This window comes from Podarcis tiliguerta (assembly GCF_965153285.1).
Source record: "Podarcis tiliguerta genome assembly, chromosome: 5".
NCBI lineage: Eukaryota > Metazoa > Chordata > Lepidosauria > Squamata > Lacertidae > Podarcis > Podarcis tiliguerta.
In genome coordinates, this window is record NC_139538.1 from 437,115 (window position 1) to 454,673 (window position 17,559).

The window sequence follows — 17,559 nt, forward strand, 5'->3', positions numbered from 1 at the left end:
CCCCTCAGCTGTAGGGCGGCTGAGTGGAAGGAGGCAGGCAGAGATACCACAAAGTGTCTGGCCCCGCCCCTGGGCGCAGGGTATGGGTGCTGCCCCAGGCGCCCAATCGGCTTGCTCCGCCGCTGCTTTTAGGGGCCACCCCTGCCCAGTTGCCAGTGCCCCATTCTCCCATACACACTCTAAAAAGCCCTATTCGGAATAGCAGGATTGCACAACCAGCAAAGAAGACAATCGCGCACTAAAATGCAAAGCTGTGATAATTAATTGCACATATATTCAAAATCCAATGAAAACTATTCAGCGTAATTAATTCAGCAAAAAAGTCTCGTTTTTACACCTCCAGCTCCCCCTCCTTCCCCCGCTTGGTTCTCACAGCAGCTGACCAGATTCCCCAAAGGGAGACCACAGCAGAGCAACCCTCTCCCCTCCTGTGGTTTCAGAAGCATAGCTGCCTCTATCTGTGGAGGCAGAGCAGAGCCATCCTGGCTGGGAGCCATCGATAGCCCTCTCCTCCTCCATGAACTTGTCCTAGGATACTTTGAGAGAAATACTTTGAGGTGCCTCTGCTACCTCCAGGCAGTCCTTCCTGCTGCCTGTTTGCCCAGAGGCCAGTGCCCTCCCCGCCCCCTCTGAGGCCACCGGCCCTTGCCCGGAATCTGCGGGGACCCAGGACGTGGCCGCCAGGTCCGTCCCACTTGGTGGGTCAGTGACTTCCCATCTTGGCTGGCAAACACTGCAGTGGGAGAGTTTTTTTCTGGCAGGCAGAGGAGGGAGGACGGCAGCATGGCTCTGCCTGAGGGCCTGGACCCGCCCAGGGTAAGTGCCCAGGTGTCCCCCGAAATGGGCAGGAGCAAACCAAGCCCCCCTTTTAGCAGAGGGTGGGGTGGGCAGTGCAAAGGGGTCTGGGCTCTCAGTTCAGGGGGTTCTCACATTGTTGGGCATGGGGAGAGCAATGGATCTCCTCAAAGGTCACCCTGGTGGTGGAGGGTTTTAAGCAGAATTGGGGGGGGGGGATTCTGAAGCTGTGATTCCTCCATGGCAAGGCAACGGGGCTAGATCACCCTCCCACTCTACAATTCTGTGATTTGGGTGTGACTGCTCAGATTTGAGCCCTGCCAGCAGGGAGTGAGAATCCGGTCTAAGGCCGTTCATGCACCAGATATGTGAAGCAGGTCAGAGGATCCTGGGAACTGTAGTTTGCGAAGGGTGCTGGGGATTGTAGCTCTGTGAGGGCGAAACTACTGTTCCCATTGGGGGGTGTGTGTGTGTGTAGGGGCGGAATGCACTTTGAAGGTGCTTTAAGGGTAGGGCAGAGGTTGGTGTCCCTTGTGCCATTGCACAAGGACGGTCCAGCATCCCGTGCCCCGATTTGTTATGGCAGGGGGAGTGGGCAGAGGGAAGCCCCCCAGCCACTGGCTTACAGGAAAGGCAGGGGCGACCTGGTGCCATTGTCCCTCGCTGGCATTTTTCTAAAACATGAAATGCCCTCCTCATTCTCTGCGTGGCGTCAGAGGCCTTTCCCAGCAAAGAAATGAGGATTTCCCCCTTACAGCAAAAAACCACCAATAGTGTCTCTCACATATGTAGGAAGACACAGGGCTCTTGCCTCCTGGGGGCAGAAAAAGGGCACCTAGATGAGGATATGGATATGGGATAGAACTCAAAGCCAGAGCTCAAGGAAGGAAACGAGTGCTGTTTGGATCCGTGCTTTCTAGAAGGGGGGGGGGGGGACAAGCGGAAGCCCTGACAAGCCCCCAGTCAGTGACACTGATTAGAATCATAGAATCATAGAATCATAGAGTTGGAAGAGACCACAAGGGCCATCGAGTCCAACCCCCTGCCAAGCAGGAAACACCATCAGAGCACTCCTGACATATGGCTGTCAAGCCTCTGCTTAAAGACCTCCAAAGAAGGAGACTCCACCACACTCCTTGGCAGCAAATTCCACTGTCGAACAGCTCTTACTGTCAGGAAGTTCTTCCTAATGTTTAGGTGGAATCTTCTTTCGTGTAGTTTGGATCCATTGCTCCGTGTCCGCTTCTCTGGAGCAGCAGAAAACAACCTTTCTCCCTCCTCTATGTGACATCCTTTTATATATTTGAACATGGCTATCATATCACCCCTTAACCTCCTCTTCTCCAGGCTAAACATGCCCAGCTCCCTTAGCCGATCCTCATAAGGCATTGTTTCCAGGCCTTTGACCATTTTGGTTGCCCTCCTCTGTACACGTTCTAGTTTGTCAGTGTCCTTCTTGAACTGTGGTGCCCAGAACTGGACACAGTACTCCAGGTGAGGTCTGACCAGAGCAGAATACAGTGGCACTATAACTTCCCTTGATCTAGATGCTATACTCCTATTGATGCAGCCCAGAATTGCATTGGCTTTTTTAGCTGCCGCGTCACACTGTTGGCTCATGTTAAGTTTGTGGTCAACCAAGACTCCTAGATCCTTTTCACATGTACTGCTCTCAAGCCAGGTGGCACCCATCTTGTATTTGTGCCTCTCATTTTTTTTGCCCAAGTGCAATACTTTACATTTCTCCCTGTTAAAATTCATCTTGTTTGTTTTGGCCCAGTTCTCTAATCTGTCAAGGTCGTTTTGAAGTGTGATCCTGTCTTCTGGGGTGTTAGCCACCCCTCCCAGTTTGGTGTCATCTGCAAATTTGATCAGGATGCCCTTGAGTCCATCATCCAAGTCGTTGATAAAGATGTTGAATAAGACCGGGCCCAAGACAGAACCCTGTGGCACCCCACTAGTCACTCTTCTCCAGGATGAAGAGGAACCATTGATGAGCACCCTTTGGGTCCGGTCAGTCAGCCAGTTACAAATCCACTGAGTGGTAGCATAGTCAAGACCGCATTTTACCAGCTTCTTTACAAGAATATCATGGGGCACCTTGTCAAATGCCTTGCTGAAATCAAGGTAGACTACATCCACTGCGTTCCCTTCATCTACCAGGCTTGTAATTCTGTCAAAAAATGAGATCAGGTTAGTCTGACATGACTTATTTTTCAGAAATCCATGCTGACTATTGGTGATCACAGCATTCCTTTCTAGGTGCTCACAGATTGTTTGCTTAATGATCTGCTCCAGAATCTTCCCTGGTATTGATGTTAGACTGACTGGGCGGTAATTATTTGGGTCCTCTCTTTTCCCCTTTTTGAAAATAGGGACAACATTTGCCCTCCTCCAGTCTGCCGGGACTTCGCCTGTTCTCCAGGAATTCTCAAAGATGACTGCCAGTGGTTCTGAGATCACACCTGCCAGTTCTTTTAATACTCTTGGATGCAGTTCATCTGGCCCTGGAGACTTGAATACATCTAAACTAGCCAAGTATTCTTGTACTATCTCCTTAGTTATTCTGGGCTGTGTTTCCTCTGCTGAATCATTTCCTCCAAATTCTTCAGGTCGGGCATTGTTTTCTTTATCGGAGAAGACTGAGGCAAAGAAGGCATTGAGGAGTTCAGCCCTTTCTGTGTCCCCTGTTTGCATTTCACCATCTTCTCCTCTGAGTGACCCCACTGTTTCTTTGTTCTTCCTTTTGCTACGAACATACCCATAGAAGCCTTTTTTGTTGCTTTTAACCTCTCTAGCAAGCCTGAGTTCATTCTGTGCTTTAGCTTTTCTGACTTCGTGTCTACACGTGCTGGCTATTTGTTTGAATTCCTCTTTGGTGGTTTCCCCCCTTTTCCATTTTTTGTACACATCCTTTTTTAATCTTAACTCAGTTAAAAGTTCTTTAGATAGCCACCCTGGCTTCTTTAGGCACCTTCCATGTTTCCGTCTCATTGGTATTGCCTGAAGTTGTGCTTTTACTATCTCCCTCTTAACAAACTCCCAGCCATCATGAACTCCCTTTCCTTTTAGTATTACTGTCCATGGGATCTCACCCAGCACTTCCCTAAGTTTTATGAAGTCGGCTTTCTTAAAGTCAAGAAATTGAGTCCTAGTATGCTTGGCTGCTCCTTTCTGTATAGTAAACTTCAGAAGAGCATGATCACTTGCGCCTAATGATCCTTCCACTTCTACCCCATTAACCAGGTCATCGACATTGGTTAGGACCAGATCTAAAATGGCTGTTCCTCTTGTTGCTTCTCCCACTTTCTGGACAATGAAGTTGTCTGCAAGGCCAGTGAGGAATCTGTTTGACCTTATGCTCTTGGCTGAGTTTGACATCCAACAAATATCTGGGTAATTGAAGTCCCCCATTACTACTATCTCCCTTCCTTTTGCATGCTTGGCCATCTGTTCCAGGAAGGCATCATCTATGTCCTCCGTTTGGCTTGGGGATCTATAGTAAACTCCCACAATGAGGTCACTGTTATTCTTCTCTCCCTTAATTTTGACCCAAATGCTCTCACTTTGGCTTTGAGGTTCTAAATCTTGGATCTCTTCACAGGTATACACATCCCTGACATATAACGCCACTCCTCCTCCTTTCTTGTCTGGTCTGTTTCTCTGAAATAGATTGTATCCCTCCATTTTTACATTCCAATCGTGGGACTTATCCCACCAGGTTTCAGTGATGCCTATTATGTCATATTTAGTTTGCTGTACCAAGAGCTCAAGCTCATCTTGTTTATTTCCCATGCTTTGTGCATTAGTGTACAGACATTGAAGTCCATTAGTCATTCCCCCGTGTCTCTTATTTAAGGATTTTCTCCTCCCACCACTAGGTCTGCTTGCTGTTTGCTCCATTTGGTCTATGACATTTGGATGATCATCTTCATCAATTGATAGACTCCTACCTTCAGGAGCACTGTCTCCCTCCCCCACATTAGTCAGTTTAAAGCCCTCCTGATGAGGTTTCTGAGTTTTTTGGCAAAAACATTCCTCCCAACCGTTGTGAGGTGCAGCCCATCGCTTGCCAGAAGTCCATCTTCAAGAAACTGCAGTCCGTGATCTAAGAATCCAAACCGTTCCTGTTTACACCATTTGCGAAGCCAGCTGTTTACTTCCACTATTTTCCCCTCTCTCCCTGGCCCACGTCGTTCAACTGGGAGGACAGATGAGATGACCATTTGTGCATTTAATTGCTTCAATTTCCTGCCCAGAGTCTCGTAGTCTCTTTTGATCTTCTGGAGGCTATTGCTTGCAGTGTCATTGGTTCCCACATGAACCAAGAGGAAGGGGTATTTGTCAGTGGGTTTTATGATTCCTTGCAGTCGTTCAGTTACATCTTGGATCTTAGCCCCGGGGAGACAGCACACTTCCCGAGACATCTTGTCAGGCCCACAGATCACTGCTTCTGTTCCCCTCAGTAGGGAATCCCCTATCACCACTACACGCCTCCTCTTAGGTTTGGTCGGGGTTCTTCCGTGAGCGGTCCGTTCCAAGGTCGCCTGCACATTCCCTGAGGACTGACTTTGCTGCTCATCTTCATATACCTGATCGACTGTAATGAGGGAGAAATCCTCAAATGGAGTCTGCTCTTCATCTTCCATGCTAGGGGAGAGGACCTGAAAGCGATTGTGTATTTCTAAACAATCAGAGCGAACCCTGGGCCTCCTACTTCTTTGAGTCACGTTTCTCCACATATCGGGCCCCTGTGTTGGTGAACTAGCCTCCTTCCCAGGGGAGTCTCCTGTCTCCTCCTTGGTGGAGACGGTCTGCTCTGCTGCTTCCAAGAAGAGCTCCAGCTCTCTAATTCTTTGGAGTGTAGCTACACGTTCCTCCAGTTGCTGGACTTTGTCTTTTAGGAGGGCAATCAACATGCAATTGCTGCATGTAAAGCTGCCTGCAACCTTTGGCAAGATGGCAAGCATTGCGCAGGAACTGCAGGCGACTGCAGCTGTTCCCTCCCCCTCCATCTTGAGAACGTGTCGTTGGGGGTGGCTACAGCGGTCCTGCATCATAAAAAGTGTGAAGACAGGACTAACAACTCCCTCCCAAAAAACCCTAGGTCTCCCCCAACAAACGTTTGAGACTAGCTCGCCTAAATCTAAAAGATGGATCAAACTGCGCGCGCCGCTAGGCGCGCGCCGCTGGCCTGCAAGGTCTGATAAGCTCCTCCCACAGCTAATCACCTGCCTCAACAGAAACCCTGCCCCCTCTGACCTTTGTACAGGGAGAGCAGCTAATTAGCCACAAAGAATCACAAATTAGCAGTCAAGGCAAATTATTCATTATCATCATTTCATAAAATGTCTACACCTCTTTACTGTAAAAAACACACAAAACCATTCACACCCTCAAAGTGGTTTACATAAAGATAAAACTATAAAATCAAGAAAAGTTTACAAGAACAGTTTTAAAACATATACAAAGTTAAAATACTGAAAGAGCTTTAAATTCACGCCAGCTTTTCAAGCATCTGGACAGGCTTGAAGAATGTTTTTAGACAAGAAAGTTTTTAGAAAGGTGTTAAAAAAATACCAGAGAAGGTGCCCGTGTGGTATCAAGTGGCAGGGAGTTCCAAAGGGCAGGGGCTGCCACTCTTCTTTCTTTGGCGATCCCTCATAGCTGATTAAGATTGTCTTCCATGAACATGGTTTGAACAGTGAGTCCGTAAGTGACTGTGGAGGCCAATTCTGGATCCGCGCCTCCTTCCACAGTGGGCAGCATTTTCTCTTTTGCCTCCTGGGCCAGCCTGGCCTCAGCGCTCTCCTGGGCTCAGTGGCGGAACAGCATATCCTCTCCTGCCTTCCTGAACATTCCCGCACTTACCGGCCTTCCTTTGCCTTCCTCTCCCGCAGGGCAAATGGGTGGCCGCCGGGCATTTCCTGCTGCTCTGCCTCTCGGCCTTGGCACAGCCCGGTGGCCCCGCGGTTCCCTGCCCGGCTCTGTGCCAGTGCTTTGGGAACCTGACCGTCTTCTGCTCGGACGAAGCTCTGGAGGACATCCCCGAGGGGGTCCCCGCCAGCGCCACCCAGCTCTTCTTCGTGGGAGCCCCCCTGTTCTCGCTTCCGAGCGGGGCTTTCGCCAACAGAACCGGCAGTCTCCGCCTCGCCAAACTCGCCTTCCTGGGCAGCCCCCTGGAGTCTCTGGGACGCGCGGCTTTCGAGGGGCTGCCGGACCTCCGCGAGCTGGAGATCTCGTCCAGCCAGCTGAGCGCTCTGAGCGGAGAGGCCTTTCTGGGCTTGGCCAACCTCAGCACCCTCGCCGTCAAGTTCAGCCCCATCCAAAGCCTGGAGACGGAGCTGTTCAGCCACACGCCGCGCCTAGAAGCCCTCCACCTCCAGGGGAACGAGGTCGGGTCTCTGCCCCAGGACGTCTTCCGCCCGCTGTCATCCCTCAAGACCCTCACCTTGTCCCAAAACCAGCTCGCGGAGCTGCTCGCGGAGGTCTTCGACCCGCTTTCGGCCCTGCGGGTGCTGAAGCTGAGCGACAACCGCCTGGCGGGCCTCTCCGCCGGCCTCTTCGGCCCCCTGAGAGAGCTCCGGGAGCTCTTCTTGGACGGCAACGCCCTGGCAGAGCTGCCCCCGGGCACCTTCGCCCCGCTCAGCGCCCTGACGCGCCTCCACCTCCAGCACAACGCCCTGGAGCGCCTGCCAGCCGCAGTCTTCTCCGCCCAGCGCAACCTCACCTTCCTCTACCTGGACGGCAACCGCTTGGCGGAGCTGCCCGACGGGCTCTTCCAGGGCACCCCTCACCTCGCCGAGCTCTCCCTGGAGGGCAACTGTCTCCAGAGCATCCCCGAGGGGCTGTTTGGCAACCTGGGCAGCCTGGCGTTCCTGGGGCTATCGCACAACCGCCTCGCCCACCTGCCCGCCGGGGTCTTCAAGGGTCTGAGCGCCCTTGCCAGGCTGCAGCTGAGCCACAACAATCTCACCGCCCTGCCGAGGGGCGTCTTTGCCAACCTCACCACCCTGGAGGCCTTGGACCTGTCCCACAACCAGCTGGCCACCCTGTCGGAGGGGGTCTTCGAGGGCAACGTCATCCTGGGCAATGTGGCCCTGAAGGGCAACCCCTGGACGTGCGACTGCCACCTGGCCCCCCTGAGAGACTGGCTCCAGGACACGGACCCCCTGATCAACGCACGGGCCTTGTGCAGGAGCCCGGCTCACCTGCAGGGGCTGAGCCTGCCGGCCGTGCAGAAAGAGCAGCTGGTCTGTCGGCGGGGCCTGGCGCCCTCCCGGTGCCGGGCGGAGCCGGGGATGGAGGAGACCTCCGCGGAACCCAGCGCCCGCCCTCCGTGCACCTACCAGGATCCGGCAGGTGCCATCCACCTGGCGTGCGACCGCGACGCTTGCCACCAGCTTAGCCTGAGTCTCCCGCCAGGACGGAGCCCGCAGGAGGCAGGGCAGAGTTTCAGCAAGGACTGGGTCCTGGACTCGGGCTGCGGCGCAGTGAAGGTCCGGGTGGCCGTGAGCATTGAGCCCCTGCCCGGAGGGGAGGCGGTGGCAGCCCCCTCGGAAGCCCCCTGAGGCCGGCATCCTCTGCCCTGCCAGTGTGGCCCGGAGAGCAGGGGGTGCCCTCCGGAGAGAGGGGGCTCCAGCCCCACCTGAGCCGTGCTGCATCCTCACTGCAGGGCTGTCGTCAGGACGTGCTTGGTATCATCACAGACGAGTCCAGAAACAGAAACAGAAGCCGTTGTGACCCAAATCAGGCTTTGTCTGTGTAGTTTTATCTGCGGGTCTCCCCAGGATCCCAAAGGTCACCCAGTGGGGATTCTGAAAGCAGGGATCCACTGGCTCCCAGGGCAGGGTGGGGGTGTACGTCTTGTAGGATTTGCGGCCTGAAGCAGCAATGATATATTCTGTCACTTTCATTTCATATAATAAACCAAGCTTTCTTTATTCCTTTTGTGTGGGAACTTCTTGTGGGCATGGGGTAAGGGTAGACACACATTCATAACTGGGCATAGCTTATAACTCTAGCAAAATAATAATAATAATAATAATAATAAGTGATGAAAATGGCCCACAGATAGTATTTAACACCTACCAGATTGGCGAAAATGTCTAAAAAAAGAAAAAGGTATATGTTGGAAGTGTAATGAAATTGAGGGATCTTTTATTAACATGTCCTGTAAAATAATTAAAGAATCTTTGGAAACTATATATAATGAATTATAAAAGATATTTAAAAATATTTTCCCCAAACACCTGACATTTTTCTCATGGGGATGATAACAACAGAGGTCGGTCTGCGCATGCGCAGGTTGCGATTCGGCGCATGTGCGACTACTGAAACCTGGAAGTAACCCCTTCCAGTGTTTCCAGGTTTTGGCGGTCCATAACCTGAAAAAATGCAACCTGAAGCGCCTGTAACCTGAGGTATGATTGTACAGGCTGTTTTTGATACGAAGTTTTAATTGGGACAGGGGGGTGGGAGAGGAGGGGAGGGGGTTAAATATGCTCTCTCTTCCTGTATTTGAAAATACAAAATGAAAAACAAGATAGGAAAAGGTAGTTTTACTTCCAATAGGTGAGCTTGACATGGATACCAGGAAGGGTCCTAGAACAGATAATTCCACAGTTGGTCTCTGAGCATGTAGAAAAGGCTATACTATACTGGGACGCGGGTGGCGCTGTGGGTTAAACCACAGAGCCTAGGACTTGCCGATCAGAAGGTTGGCAGTTTGAATCCCCACGACGGGGTGAGCTCCTGTTGCTCGGTCCCTGCTCCTGCCAACCTAACAGTTCGAAAGCACATCAAAGTGCAAGTAGATAAATAGGTACCACTCCGGCGGGGAGGTAAACAGTGTTTCCGTGTGCTGCTCTGGTTCACCAGAAGTGGCTTAGTCATGCTGGCCACATGACCCGGAAGCTGTACGCCGGTTCCCTCGGCCAATAAAGCGAGATGAGCGCCGAAACCCCAGAGTTGGCCACAACTGGACCTCATGGTCAGGGGTCCCTTTTTACCTTATACTATACTGAGATGCTTAACTGTTTCTTGGGTTGTCCTTGAATCTTCCTGTCCACTTGCCACCTTTTCCTGCCTCTCCAGGGTGGCCTGCCCCACCCTCGGGGAACCCCTGTGCTGGAGGGGTCCCATCTAACTCTGCAATTCTAGGGTCCCAGAGAAACCCTTCCCAGTTAAGAGCCGGGCCCAGGCCTTGGCTGATGCCCAGTTTTGTGACAAGAATTTGTCACTTGGGACCCTTTATCTCACCAGACGGACCTGCCCAACATCTGCACAGGGCAGATCTTTGTTTCCCGGGCGCTGGATGCCTCCCTCAGATACGGCTGGAGGCGCTTCGCTCGGCAGCCTGTGCACGACTCTCCCGGCTCAGCAAAATGTCCGGCAACCGACTTTGGTAAGTGCTGAAAGGCTCCCCGGGGCTTGGAAGGCGCTTTCCTTCCAGCCCATCTCTCTGCTGCTCTTCTCTGGGCTCCTGCTGCCTTGAAGGGGGCTCAGAGCTTCAGAGCAGGGGTAGGCAACCTAAGGCCCACAAGCGGCCCACGGGGGTCGTTTAACCGGCCCACGAGCCGCCCCCAAACCGAGCCGCCTGCTCGGCGAGTCCCCCCACGCTGCGCTAAATCGGCACAGCATGGCACGGGGACTTACTTCTACGGCGCCGGTAATAGTGTCTGCGCAGACACAGAAATCGCGGGCTGGAAATCGCGGGTATGCATGCTCACTCACACGCACAATCCAACCCACAGAGGGATCTCTGCTGGAGTGAACTGGCCCAGGCGAGGTAAACCTTGCCAACCCCTGGTTCAGAGAGACCGGCTCACCCGCAAAAGTGCCAAAGCTCACCTGCATCCACTCAGCCGCCTCCAGCGATGGAATCGGCACTGTTCCAGGTGCCGCGTAATCCCTGTTCGGCATTTGCAAGATCTTCATCTATTGGTATGGCAGCACCTGCGCTGTGGAACTCCCCGCCACTTGAGATCAAGCAGGTGCCTTTGCTGCCCTCTTTTGGGCACCTGCTAAAAAGCCTCCTTGTCTAGGCAAGCCTGCCCGGCTGTTTAGAAATGCTGGTATGAATGGGAATCCATTTTAGCATTTTAACTTTCTGTATGTCTGCCTGATTTTCTTGTTTTATCTTTCTGTAACTGCTTTGAGGTTGCTCTTTTTTAAGGAAACAAAAACAGTGTATAAATTTTGTGAACTAAATAACAGATCTCCACCTGTCAGCTCCCTTGCCATGCACACGTGTGTGTGTGTTTTGTGTGTTTGTGTGAAGCTAGAGCAGCTGCTTTGCAGTCAGAACGTGCAAGTTTCCGTCCCCTGGCTGAAATTTGGGGGAGCTGCTGCCAGTCAGTGCAGGCTGTATGGGGTTAGATTAGAGGGACGGCAGCTGCCTCTTCTCTTTGGGGATTGAGGACCCAGCTGGAGGGGAAAGGGTGGTGGGGAGGATCAAGATTTTTCTGAGTATTTTAAAACGACAGTTGTTTCTCGTGGTTGGGAGGGGAAATATAAGAGAGCCTTGAGTCAGAGGCGGCAGCCTCCCTCCCCTGCTTAACCACCATTCTTCCTCTTTGCCAGAAGTCCTGCCTTTGGGGTGGGAAGGCTGGTTGTGGGGGGAATGGCGGCTCAGGGGTCTGGAGGGGAGAGGCTTTGGCCCGGAGGCAGGCGGCCGGGTCTGCTGCTTGTTTGGACTCTCCAGTGTTAAGGGAGAAATCTGAGGGCTCCCTTGGGCAAAAAAACAAGGACACCAGCCAGGAAACTATCTCATAAGGAGACCGTCCCTTTGTCCTTTCTTGGCATCTTGGCTAAGCAGATGTTGCTTCTTCAATGTCAAAGAGAGAGAGATGGCTGCCCTGCCCTGTGCTTTTGTCGTTACCTGCACAGGTGAGGCCACGCCCACCTCTAGTCCCATGCAGAGGAAGTCTGTCCCAGCCCAGAAGGAAACAGGAAGTTGACCTGCTGGCTGGACAAACATTCCTCCCCAGGTGTAAACATCTTCACTCTAGGAATGTTGTACTTGACTGCTCCCACAAAACAGCAGATTGTGAAGGAGCTGAGGGTGTACATGATGCAGCAGACCCCAGGAATCCGGACGCTCCAGCTGCAGAGAGGCTCGCCAGATGTGCGCTTTCTTGGTGAAAAGGCTAATGGACATCTCTTGCTTCCTTCCAGGATGGTGCCCACAGTGGCCATTGTCCTCCTCCTCTGCCTGGCCTTTGGAACTGGCCAGAGCCCGACCGCCTGCACAGGGGACTACGACTGCCCCAAGGCCCACCAGGAAGTCTACACCAAACTAAGGGACGTGACGGAGATCCCAAAGACCGCCAGCACTATCATCACCGAAATGATCTTTGTGCAAACCAGCCTAACACAGATCAAGAGTGGAGCCTTCCGGAACATGCCCGGCCTGCAGAAAGTCCTGTTCATTGGCAACAAGATCAAAACCGTAGAGGTGGGGGCCTTTGATAACTTGGAGAAGCTGGATGAGCTGGAAATCACGCAGGCTGAGCTGGCCGACCTCCCTGTGGGCACCTTCCGCTCTCTTCCTCGCTTGCAGAAGCTGAATCTGCGGGACTCTCAGATCAAGGGCCTCCAGAAAGGACTCTTTGAGGATCTCGGGGACCTGGAGGAGATCTACCTGCATATGAACGAGATCCCTTCTCTCCCCGAAGGCGTCTTTGATGGGCTCTCCAACCTGACCTTTTTGCATCTGGCCAAGAACAAGATCGCTGCCATCCCAGAGGACGTCTTCAAGGAACTTCCTCGGCTGAAGGTCCTCCGGCTGTACGAGAACGAGATCGGAGTCCTCCCGGAGGGGAGCCTGGACAGCCAGCAGGACCTGACGGAGCTCGGCCTCCAGAAGAACAAGATCCGCACGCTGCCTCCCAGGGTGCTGAGGAACAAGCCCAACCTGGAGAAGCTTTTCCTGGAGCACAACCTCTTGGAGACCCTCCCGGATGAGGCCTTCTTCGGACTGAGGAAGCTGAAGCAGCTGACCTTGGCTTCCAACCGGCTGAAAGGTCTCCCCGGCCGGCTCTTTGGGCAGATGCCTTTGATCACCCAGCTGGACCTGAGCAAGAACGCTTTGCAGGCTCTTCCAGCGGGGGTCTTTGCCAACCTCACGGGGCTCACAAAGCTCACCTTGTCCCACAACCAGCTGGCAGGCCTCCCTCTCGGTGTTTTAACAGGCCTCCGCAAACTCTCTGAGCTCAACGTGGAGGCAAACAAGCTCTCGTCTCTGGAGGGTCTCCTGCCACCTTCCCTCCCGGGGCTGAAGACCCTGAGGCTCCGCCAGAACCAGCTGGAGACCATCCCTCCGGGCCTCTTTGACAGCTTCACGAAGCTCACCTCCGTGTATCTCGGGGAGAATCCGTGGAGGTGTGACTGCCTCCTTCTCTACCTCCACCGATGGATGAGCAGCAATCCCAAAAAAGTGAAGGACGCCACAAAGGTCATGTGCGGAAGCCCCAGGGATCTGCAGGGCAAAGCAGTCAGTTCCTTGGCAGAAGATCAGCTGGTTTGCCCAACGACTCTGCCCATTTCAAGCAGCGCTCTGCCCACAACGACTTTCCCTCTTCTTGTCACAACAAGGATGAGCACAACACTCCCCCCACCTCCTAAGAAAGCCACTGTTGCTGCAACCACCTCCGATTCTGAGCCTGCCACCACCACAAATGCAGCCACAACCCTCAGAACCACAGAGGCTCTGACCTCAACTCTTCAAATCACCACCTCTGAGAGTCTCACTGAAACCTCACAGACCATGACCACCAGCGGGACATCCTCTGAAACCACCAGCACCACCAGCACAGGGGCTCCAACTCCTCACATCTCCACCATCACCACTCCAAGTCCCACCTCAGCCGAGACAAGCCCTGAAATTGCCACCACTACTGAGATCTCAAGCACAACCTCTGTGTCCATCACAACCCCGGCCACAACCCCCGAGGCAGCCACGACCATCGCTCACCTGCCACCCACAACCCCTCAGATCACAACGACAACAAAGGTTCAGACCACGACCCCTGAAATTACCAGTGCCAGGACTGCGGCTGCCACAGCTGGCTTCACAACTGGGATGTCACACACCACCCCTTCTGGTGCCACCACAACCGCTCAGATCTCCACAACCATTGCAAGGACAACCACCGCAACTTCTGATGCCTCCACAAGCTGCCCTGGTACATCGGCCACCACACCTGTGCTCCCTGGGACAACCAGCAAGGCAGTCGCCACCACACCTTCACCGCTTGAGACCACCCCTACGGAGACATTCTCGTTGGTGGCAGCTTCCACAATGTGCCTTGACAACGTCAGTCTTCCAGGTGGATGCAGGTCTGGGTCTTTGTCTCCCGAACCGACAGCCAGGCTGGACCCGACTACACGTCCTGAGACGCCCCCGTCTCCCACCTCTGCTGTGACACAGGCTCCCCTGCCCACCACTGGCTGGGTGACAACCTCTCCAGCTGCTGCCAGCTGCACCTTTTGCTCTTCGGCTGTCACGCCAGCCAGGGCTTCCCTTCCTCCGAGCCCAAGGCCCGGCCGTCCAGCCAGCCCCCATCAGCCCCCGTCCCAGAAAATCCAGGCCTGGGGCTCTTCGCTGAGTTCCAACTACCGGTACTGCAAGCTGTCTGCGATGATGTATTTGTCCATGCTGTGTCTTGAAATCTGCTGCACCGTTGCCTTGGCCAGGTGTGTCTACGCCCTGCACAGAGCCACGCGCTCCATGGACTCGCCCACTGTGCCGGTCAAACTGGTGAAGGTGAAGCCCAGAAGGATGAAGCTGTGATGGTGTTTGGCCACAGGAGAGACCTTCACTGTTGAGTTGTGGGTGAACATATCAGACAACACAGCAATTCTTCAAACAGCTCTTGTTTATTCACAGGCCAGAACAGAACTGAACTGAAGGGTTCAGCCAGCCTGCTTATATAGAGCTCCACTACAACGCCACAGTAACCATTTTCTGTAACTATCCAATCACTGAACATCACTTTCAATCCCTTATTTGCATATGTGGACCTGAGTGAAAACTATCTACAGTACCCCCCTGCTGCCCCAGGGTGAGAACTTCAGTACATAACTTTCACAGGATGCTAGAATCGTAGGGCTGTCAGGGAGTCCAGGGGTCATCTCGCTCAAGCCCCTGCAATGCAGGAATCGCAGCTAGAGAATCCCTGACAGAAGGTCCTCCAAGCTCTGTTTAGAAACCTCCAATGGATCCTAGATTGGCAGAGTTGGAAGGGATCCCCAGCGGTCATCTAGCCCAACCCCATGCAATGGAGGAATCATGGCAAATTAAATAAGGCAGGTGAAGCAGCAGGGGTGTGCAGAGACTTTGGGTTGGGGGGCTGACATTGCTTTAGGGGTGGACTTACACACAGGGGGAATTGCCATAAGTCAGTCAGAAATTAAATTCTTACAAAAGAAAAGAAAAAAGCTATGTAAATATCACATAGAAATAGTTTGCTCTCCGCCGCCATCTGGTGTCGCATGTTTATAAAGCATTCAAAATGTTGTTTTTCCTAATGTAGCTGAGTCCTAGGGGTCTCCCTCACCAGTGTAACAATTTGCTTAAATCGTAGGCTTATCTTAGGTATGACTATTGAAATAAAAAATTAAGGTCTTATATATATTTGCCAGGCAAACATGTACATAAATGTATGGGCCACATGTCTGAGGCAGCACAGGAGGGCAGTCCTGGAGCCATTTTGGCTCCCAAACTGACCAGATGTTTTCTCTGCAAGGTCAAAGGAAAATGGAAAAGACTCCCCATTGTCTTTTCATTCACAAAACCTGTCTTAAGGGTATGTCTGTGTATGAATAGGGTGAGCCTGTGGCCTGGCTCAGGAACTAAGTATTTGTCACTACAAAAGACTGGCCAGGCTCCCCAGGGGACCCAATCGAGTGAGCATTAACAGGTAACCTGCCAGAGAGGAGATAAACAACGCACTCAGATTTCTGCTGTAGACCGCCCTTTCTGTGATGTAAGTATGATGTATCTGGGGGGTGGTCTTAGGTTGCACCCCTTCTGTGATGTATATATGATGTATCTGGGGGTGGTCTTGGACTCCAGGGTGGGCAATTTAAAATGTCTATATAAGGGCGGGCACACCTTGGTTCTGGGTTCCTCCTCCGTCCTCCTGCGTGTGAGGGGAGCACCCTGTTGCAACAGCTCAATAAAGATCAGGCTTCCTAGCTGCTTTGCTTCTCAGTATTCTCTGCCTGGCCTCTGTTATTTTCTCTGACCAATGGAGAACCTGCTGTTACCGGAAAAATCCGAGGGCTCCCTTGGACAAAAAGTAAAGACACCAACCAGAGTAAATTGGAGCAAATCAGCAGCCTGTAGGCTTGGCCTTTATTGTACTGTTGCAGCAGGGTGTTCCCCTCACTCGCAGGAGAGAGGAAAGACACAGAAAAATGGTGTGCAAGACCTTATAAAAACTTCTGAAATTCCCACCCTGTAGATCAAGACCACCCCCAGAAACATCATGCATACATTACAGAAAGGAGGGGTTGAGGGAGGAGTTGTGGTGGTAACCTGAGTGTCCTGTCACCTGGCTGGTTCCCAGTTTCCCCCTCCCCATGAGTCATTTTCTGAAGACAAAAGGTAGTCGCAGTTTCCTACCCCCTGAGGGAAGATCTGATCATTGTCCTTTGTTCCAGTCCATGCTGAATCCACTCCCATATGCAAGTTCTTTGTGATCTTGATTGTCTTCTGTCTGAGACCATCAGGGTTGGCATAGCAACTGGGCAGGGCTCCTATGGATATGCTCCTATGCTCAAGGGATTATGGTGCCCTGTATCAAACCTTCCCCATTTTGTAGTCCTTCCTTCATGGAGTAAAATAAAAGTGGAACAGTGCAAATCCGATGTATGGTTGATTTTCTATGAATTTATAACAGAAGTGTAGCGTATGTAGTGTGTGAGTGTGAGTGTGTGTGAAGTTTGTACAAACTGAATGATGGGGGGGGGGGAATTTACACTGCAAAGGGCTCTAAAAGGGCTCTTGTGTTCCCCATAAGGGAATAAGGACAGATTTCCGTTTATTACACAGGTCCTGCTGAGTGTGATCCCAAGAGACTCTCTCACAGGCACATTTGCACCCAGGGTCATGCCCTGCTGCCAGCCTGTGCCAGGAGATGATTCTGTGGGGTGTGAAACACAGAGCAGTTAAACACAACATTCCTAGAGCAGACATGTTTAGACATGAGGAGGGATGTTTGTCCAGCTAGTAGATAAACTTCCTGTTTCCTCCTGGGCTGGGACAAACTTCCTCTGCATGTGACCAGAGGTGGGCGTGACCTCACCTGTGCAGGTAACAAAAGCAGAGGGCAGGACAGCCCATCTCTCTCTTCTCTATTTTGCTTCCGTCAAAGAAGCATCAGCCTGAGATGCTCTCTTGGCTCCAAAGGAACTATCTCCTTATGGGATAGATTCCAGGTGTATGTCTTTTGTAACTTAAGTCTGCCTTCTAGGGTCCATTTGTGAACAGAATGTGAGTAAACTCTTTTATATACTTTTATACAAGACTGTGTCGTGTCTATTCTTTTTTATGAGGGAATAAAAAGGGAATTACCAGGGAACTTATTTTAGAGGCTTATGCAAGCCGGGCAAAAAACGTTATCCGCTGTGTAAGTTTAAAAAGGGGAATGTGACTCTGCTTTTTGTAGAACTTGTTAACACAAGTTGGGAAGGATATAATTCAACAATATATCCCCTCCTGCCTCCCTGGACATTCCCACAGATTCCTTTGGCTGC

The 17,559-nt window shown here is 52.2% G+C and overlaps 2 protein-coding genes across 2 annotated transcripts; both read left to right on the forward strand.

The window, feature by feature from the left end:
- Positions 1-711: 711 nt before the first annotated feature.
- On the forward strand, positions 712-8,738 carry CPN2 (carboxypeptidase N subunit 2). Its single transcript, XM_083441294.1, has 2 exons — positions 712-816; positions 6,696-8,738. Exons 1-2 carry the CDS (start codon positions 784-786, stop codon positions 8,364-8,366), a joined length of 1,704 nt encoding a protein of 567 aa, XP_083297420.1. The 5' UTR covers positions 712-783; the 3' UTR covers positions 8,367-8,738.
- A 1,359-nt stretch (positions 8,739-10,097) lies between these two features.
- On the forward strand, positions 10,098-16,001 carry LOC310678019 (uncharacterized protein). The gene is made up of 3 exons (XM_083441295.1): positions 10,098-10,201; positions 11,974-15,817; positions 15,903-16,001. Exons 1-2 carry the CDS (start codon positions 10,182-10,184, stop codon positions 14,588-14,590), a joined length of 2,637 nt encoding a protein of 878 aa, XP_083297421.1. The 5' UTR covers positions 10,098-10,181; the 3' UTR covers positions 14,591-15,817; positions 15,903-16,001.
- The last annotated feature ends 1,558 nt before the right edge of the window (positions 16,002-17,559 follow it).

Coding starts and splice junctions, on each gene's coding strand:
- CPN2 (XM_083441294.1), top strand. CDS start 784: ATGGCTCTGCCTGAGGGCCTGGACCCGCCCAGG. Junction 817..6,695: donor AGGGCCTGGACCCGCCCAGG/GTAAGTGCCCAG, acceptor CCTCTCCCGCAG/GGCAAATGGGTGGCCGCCGG.
- LOC310678019 (XM_083441295.1), top strand. CDS start 10,182: ATGTCCGGCAACCGACTTTG. Junction 10,202..11,973: donor ATGTCCGGCAACCGACTTTG/GTAAGTGCTGAA, acceptor GCTTCCTTCCAG/GATGGTGCCCACAGTGGCCA.